General features: G+C 38.2%; 1 protein-coding gene across 1 annotated transcript; it reads left to right on the top strand.

Annotated features, from left to right (window-relative positions):
- Nucleotides 1–2530: 2530 nt before the first annotated feature.
- LOC5510435 (tachykinin-like peptides receptor 86C) lies at nt 2531–6770 on the top strand. The gene has a single exon (XM_032379553.2). The coding sequence runs from the start codon at nt 5165–5167 to the stop codon at nt 6236–6238; it is 1074 nt and encodes a 357-aa protein (XP_032235444.2). The 5' UTR covers nt 2531–5164; the 3' UTR covers nt 6239–6770.
- The last annotated feature ends 93 nt before the right edge of the window (nt 6771–6863 follow it).

Genomic DNA, 6863 nt, shown 5'->3' with positions numbered 1-6863 from the left:
ATAGTGAGAATAGGGGGAGTCGATATAGTTTTTCTTGTTTATTGTGCACTTCCAGAAAATTTCCTCCCCTCCCCCCCCCCCCCCCCGATTGAGGAAATTGGAAATTCCTGGGGGGTGGAGGGGGGGGGGCCAAGCGCCCAGGAATTTCCAGGGGGTGGGGGGATAATCGTCCTGAGCTAAAAATCCGGATGGTCTGGTTTGTGAGAGAAATAGAAATGGAATTAAAATAGAATATACATTGAAATTCAAAAAAATTCAGAAAATTGAAACTTTCAGAGAGTTTGTTATGTTCAAGATTGACCGTTGTGTCTCGGAGAATTTTTTTTTTCACTGCTGAGTTTCTCAAAGAAAATTGATAAAAGCAAGAACAAAAGGCAAGCACCTTCAACAAAAGGCCAGGAGCTACAACAAATAACAGAGACATTGTCGATGTTAAAATTCCCACGATGCCAAATCAATTAAATTAAGGAAGGACCGCCGGAGAGTACTGCAAATTCTTTTCGTCAATGGCTTTGATTGCCAAACTCCTCAACAACATAACAATAGAAACGTATAGAAAGATTACATGAAATTTACAAAATTTGTGAGAAAAAATTCGTATGGAGCCAGAGTTTCTGTTTGAAGTGTGTCGGGTTTACTTGATGTCTCTATTTGCTTTACGTTTTTTTAATTAAGATTTTCGCCTCACTATAGTGACAAACAGAAAAGTTATCCTGTGTCTTGAGAGTATAATTAACAATTATTTGCCGAAGGAGAAGTGGCTGAGCCTGAGGGGAATAATAGTTTTAGTATATTCTTGGCGGGGACTGAACAAGACAAGATTTGCTATCATTTTATCGAAGAGTTTTGTTGATGATGTTCGTATCTTTTTGAAGATTTTGTTCGCTTTGAAGATTGAGGACACCAAGCCCATTCTGTTTTTCCACACAATGCTTTTAACCACGAAATTCAGAACCTCCAATAAAGACATTATACGGATTCTGACAATTTTTTTGTAGACTCATTTAGTTTTGTAGACTAATTTAGTTTGCAGGCCCTTACCCAGGAGGGTGCGAAAGAACCACCCCCCTACAACAACCGAAAGTCCACTTTCGGTTCTCAAAAGACGTGCAATTTGTAGACAAAACTATAAAGCATAAGCTGATCCTCCGGTATGTCATCAATCCATAAGTCAGACTTTATTTGTAGCCATATCCGACAATTAACGTCCCGTATAGATACTGCAAAGGCATAAAAAATCCCTTTTTGTACTTTTTGGGGTGGTCAGATTTTTATCAGAAAACTCACGCCCTCCTCCCACCCCCTCCCCCAGAAAAACTAGGTCCACATTTTCGGAGGAGATTCATATTCAGCTGGGGACAGGTTTGGTTTCAATTATATTGGTCTTGTTTTAGTAGTCGTCTAACATCATTTTATTGTAAAAAGGAAAAAAATATCTTGAACCTCGAGATCGCGAATTGGAAGACAAAAAAAATGGCGAATTTAAGATGCGCGAAAATGAAAAAAGAATATTATATAAGAATTTACTATAATATAAAGATTTAGGCATTGCCAAAAAGCGGAGCTCCAAACGAACAAATCTATGCTTATTTTCGCTTAATGATTTAAGAAATATTATATTTGACAGAAATATAACCATCTACCTGACATATAGCAAGTTTAGTTGTCATACGATGTTTCAGCGTCAAGGTAGTTTTAATTTATTGACGTCATCGATGACGTCACGTGACCATCGCATTGCACCTCACTTGAAACATACATCACACCAACCGAGTTTTGTTGACACACGATGTATCTTAAATGAAATATAAATATTTTTTTATTTTGGTGACGTCAGCATATTTTTGCTTCTACAATCACGTGACCGTATCGGTGCACCCCGTTGACACCTTCATGACTCATACCAAGATGGTTGTTATATGATGTTTTGTTCATGAGATACTGATACTTTTGTTCTTAATGAAATAGGAATAGTTTTGCTTCTATTGACGTCCCCGATGACGTCACAAATCACTGGACCATATTTTTGCACCCGCTTTACACAAACATGACACCTGCCAAGTTTGGTGGTGAAACCAAAGATAAGAGATAAGAGATGTGAATGTTTTTTTTCCCTTTTAGTCAACTGTTGGCAATTACTGTTGGTAATCGATGACGTCACACAACACGTGACCATATTGTTGCATCCCCCTTGAAACCTACATTACACCTACCGAATTTGGTTGTTAATGAAACAATGTTTCTTTCAAGAGATATGAATGTTTTTGTTTTTAATCACGTTTTTTTTGCTTTAAGTGACGTCATCGATAACGTCACACAACACGTGACCATATTTTTGCATCCCCCTTGACACCTACATCACACCTACCGAGTTTGGTTGCCATACGATGTTTCCTTTGTGAAATATAAATATTTTTTATTTTGATGACGTCAACAGCTTCTAGTGACTTCATTGATGACGTCACAAATCACGTGACCACATATTTGACCTCCCTTGACACATACATGACACCTGCAAAGTTTGGTTGTCATACGATGCTTTTAAGGGACGGACGGACATCGCGTCACGAAAACTCGAGTCGATGGGTTACCAATATTTGTTACCATTTTTGTTTTATATACCACTTTTTCTTAGGTATGGGGCTCCGCTCACGCGGCGCTTCGTGTGAGCTCCGCTATAACTCGTATAATTTCAGCTTTGAAAAACATGATCGTGCAAATTATTTTCAAATTAAATTCGAGGCCGTATGATTACCTCTACTGAATGGCAAATAAATAGATCCCCACCTTTTTTTATGAAGCGAAATGTCTTGGTGAATTGTGAATCGAAAGTCAAATTTAAATATGTATACCAACTTGAGATAAATTGTTCCCAAGTGATTAATTGGACTTTTGGTATATCTTTAACAAAAAAAAGCAATAATTGGATTAACCAAAAAGTTTTTGTAAATTTTCAGTCATTTTTCATCAACACCAGCTTGCTCTTTTGTTCTTATAGCCATTGTTAAAGTAGAAAAAAATAATAATAGCATGATGCCAAATAGAAGTTTTATTTCGATGTATGCAATTTGGTGACGATTTGTCAGTAGCAAATAATATTCTTTTAGTGTTTATCCCATTCTCATTTTATACTCACGTATTTGTACTAGACATTTATAGCAAAAATTTTATAGACTAGATCTTTTAACGATTACATATCATAAAGACAAACAGATTTGCGAATGTCATAAACTTGATGGTTAGATAGTCATTAATAAACGCTTGACATTTGAATCAACTAAAGTGAACATGTTTTTTTTTTAAAAACTGACACTCGCTGGTCCCTCGACGGATTCAAATCATTTGGTGCAACGCACCTTTTCTTTTTAATAAAACGTCTGTTTGATTAAATGACAAAGTACTACGAACAAACGCTCCAAATTCACTGAGTGCCAATGACTCATTCAGTTCAAGGGTGGCGATTTAGTTTTTTTATTCTTTTGAAAGAAACATAACAGTAAACATAACTTATGGAATAACTATATTAAAAACAAATAGTAATTTGTAAATAAGTATTGCCACAGAGGAAGGCTAGGTCAATGAACAGATTAGAAAATCTGATTTCAGATAAACTGCCATATATACCTATATAATTTCGCACAAATGAATTTGTCTATGAAAAAGTCGAAGAAATTTATTCTGGCGTAGCGAGATAAGATTGGTTTAGATCTTCTTATTGTCTGATAGCGTAAAATAATTATCGAGCCCCCCAAAAAAACGCAGAGCATTTTGCTCACTCTTGACTTCATTGTCAAAAAAGACACAAAGCAAATCACATTTTTATTTGCTCGAAGGTTGCTTTTAAGCTTTATGAGTTTTAATGGAAAAAATTCATTGACAACAGATGTAAATGATAAGGAACCGTCAGTTTATTAAAAGGAAGCGCCCCAAGATTACACTTCAGGCGACATTATTTATTGAGGAAGTAATTCATTGAAATTTTCAGCTCATTCATTAATTTCAAAGCTTTGGAGAAGTGTTTTGTGTACAGCAAAGGATATTAAAAGATGATTCATTTCGCTGACGAATCAGCTATTTTATTTGATAGAAGCCTTCTTTAAAAACATACAATCTGGAACTCGTTAAAAAATGACAATATGGCTGGGACTACGCCAGCCTCGGTGAATGAGCAATAACATTTATTTTTTCTTGACCTCAAAAACGATGGTTGCCTTGGTAGTCTTGGTGATTTATGATACGAAAGCATTCAAAATGTTATTCTCTTTTAAATTAGCACCTAAGAAGTGAGGAAACGACCTATATATCATCAGCAAAGTTTTTAATGGAAAATGTGAATAATGTGAAATATTAATAAAATAAGAGTGTTCCTATGTTTTCAAAGGAGTCTTTAGAGGACTTTTTAACCTGCGATGGCTGAAAAATAAAGAACGATCCCTGCTTGGATAAAACAGAAAGGTTAATTTTTCGAAAAGGTGTAGGTTATTTGCCGAAAGCACATCAATTCTGCCCGAGGACAGTCAAAATGACAGGTTCGTCACTTTGGCAGTAATCAACGAGATTTACTTTCGGCTAAGTAATCACGACACGGTTTACTGCTTGGAGGCGTGGCAGACGACAGCTCAGTATAATAAAAGACGTGCCCTTCTTTTAATAAGATATGTGTGGAAACAGCCGTCATTCAAGGAGCACAAGTTTGTCAAGTGGTTTAGAGTTTTCGTCTGTGTGGGGCTAAACAAGTGCCGTACTGCCAGGTGCCAGGTCCTTTCAGAAGGACACGAACAAAACAAGGCCTTAGAGAACTGCGAATTATAAAAAGGTTTACAGTTCACATCCAGAACATTAATTATCTCGGGGGATCATACATGAGAGAAAACCAAAATGTACTCGATGAATTGAGCGCAAAGAATACCAATTAGGCGAAAAAAGAATTCGTTTTAGCTCGAATCATTTTTGCTAACCCTAGGTATAAACACAAGAATCGAGAAAAAAAAGAAAGAAAAAAAACCGTCAGTGCAAATCAGTAGAATTTTCCAAGAGAAGAAAGAAACACCTTTAGAGACTTGGAGACAAGAAAACGCGGACTAAAGTGGAACAAAGGAAGGCCTAACAAGGAATGTGATTTTATCACCATCGTGAATTTGCCTCTATTCTAGTATTGAAGTATATGATGGATAATACTACAAACTCTACTATCAGCCCTTCCAGCAGATCATACCATGCTCTGGCACTGAATGAACCATGGCTAACGATTTTACTCTACACAATTGTGTTAGTGTTCGCCATTGCGGGCAACGGCCTTCTCATATTGATCATCTACAAAAACGCCAATCGCCGCATGCGCACAGCAAGTAATCTCTTCATCCTAAACATGGCGGCTTCTGATCTTCTTCTTGTACTCTGGGGAGTACCTGTCGCTTTGAAACTCTCTCTTTCAGGGCCCGAATGGCTGATCCCTGGCGCGCTTGGTAACCTCCTTTGCAAGATTTGTGAATTTGTCTGGCATGTTACTGTGTTTGTGTGCACTGGGAGCTTGACTGCTATCGCATTTGATCGCTTCTTGCTGGTGTTTTACCCCATGCAAAGAATCCTGACAAGCAAACGTGCTGTGGTAATAATAATTGCAATTTGGGTCATTTCTACGATGTTTAGTATTCCTGTACTGTACTTCACAAGTACCTCGGTGATTTGGAACCGCCAGTACTGTTTCATGGATTTCCACCAGCACGAGTCACTTTCTCATTATATCATTTCACTCTTCGCTATTTTCATAGCCACACCCCTTCTCGTTCTTATTGTCTTGTACGACTGCATTATCATAAAACTATGGCTTCACAAAACGCCAGGGGATAACCCAAGCCGTGAGAGAACTGAGCAGACGGAGCGAACAAACGTCAAGATACATATCATGTTGACGTCCATTGTCATCACATTTGCACTTTGTTGGCTTCCGTATTGGATATCTAATATTTACTGCTTTATGTATAAAGCGCAAAGCGAGAAAAGTGACTTCTGCCAAGTCAAGTCAATCGAGATTTGTGTGCTGTTTAGTTACATAAACACAGCGGCGAACCCTCTTATTTATTTTATATTCAGCGGTGTTTACCGCAAGGCTGTGAAGTCCATGTTTTGTAAAGGGGAGGTAGGCCCAGCGAGAGAAATGACAAGACACATGTCACGCAATACTAGACAAGATAACAATATGGAAACAGTCAATCAGTCATGTCAACCACAGATTTAGCCTTGTCACACAACAAGACACATGTCACGCAACGGGAAACAGGCAACCGATTATGTGAAAATGAACCAACCACAGGTATAGCTTTGTCAAACAACGACTATGTCACGCAACACTACACACCATCGCGCCTGAATATGGAAACAACAAATCACTTTGAAATAAACCAACCACATCTTTAGACTTTCCACACAACAAGAAACATCTCACGCATCATGAGACACGATCACTTGAACAAGGAAACAGTCACGTGGAGAAAGTCTACCACAGCATTAGCCTTGTGATATATCGCCTGTCAGACATCACGCAGTGGGAGGCAGATTTACGTGGCGACCTTCAGCCTTTTCCCCAAGCTGAGCAGCCCTTTTGCTGAAGCCAATGATTATGTTTACATTTATCATGCATTTTCGCAGTTCATCCCCCCTCCCTACCTAATTAAAATTACCAGTTGTTGGCTTTGGTTACCATGGGTACAAGCGCCGTAGCCCACTACTTTGCCTGCCCGACCCACTTTTAAATACACGACTTGACCAACTGTTTGATTACTCGCTGTTGTGCAAATTATTTTCCACTTGTCCGGGAAAAAACTACTCATGGCCTCCAACGCAGGCGCCCCTATTAGAGAAAA

This window comes from Nematostella vectensis, chromosome 14 (genome assembly GCF_932526225.1).
Source record: "Nematostella vectensis chromosome 14, jaNemVect1.1, whole genome shotgun sequence".
In the NCBI taxonomy this organism is placed as follows: domain Eukaryota; kingdom Metazoa; phylum Cnidaria; class Anthozoa; order Actiniaria; family Edwardsiidae; genus Nematostella; species Nematostella vectensis.
This window is presented reverse-complemented; position numbering and strand designations above follow the sequence as displayed.

Bases quoted from the DNA above. Each gene is read 5' to 3' on its own strand.
- LOC5510435 (XM_032379553.2), top strand. From the start codon at position 5,165: ATGATGGATAATACTACAAACTCTACTATCAGCCCTTCCAGCAGATCA.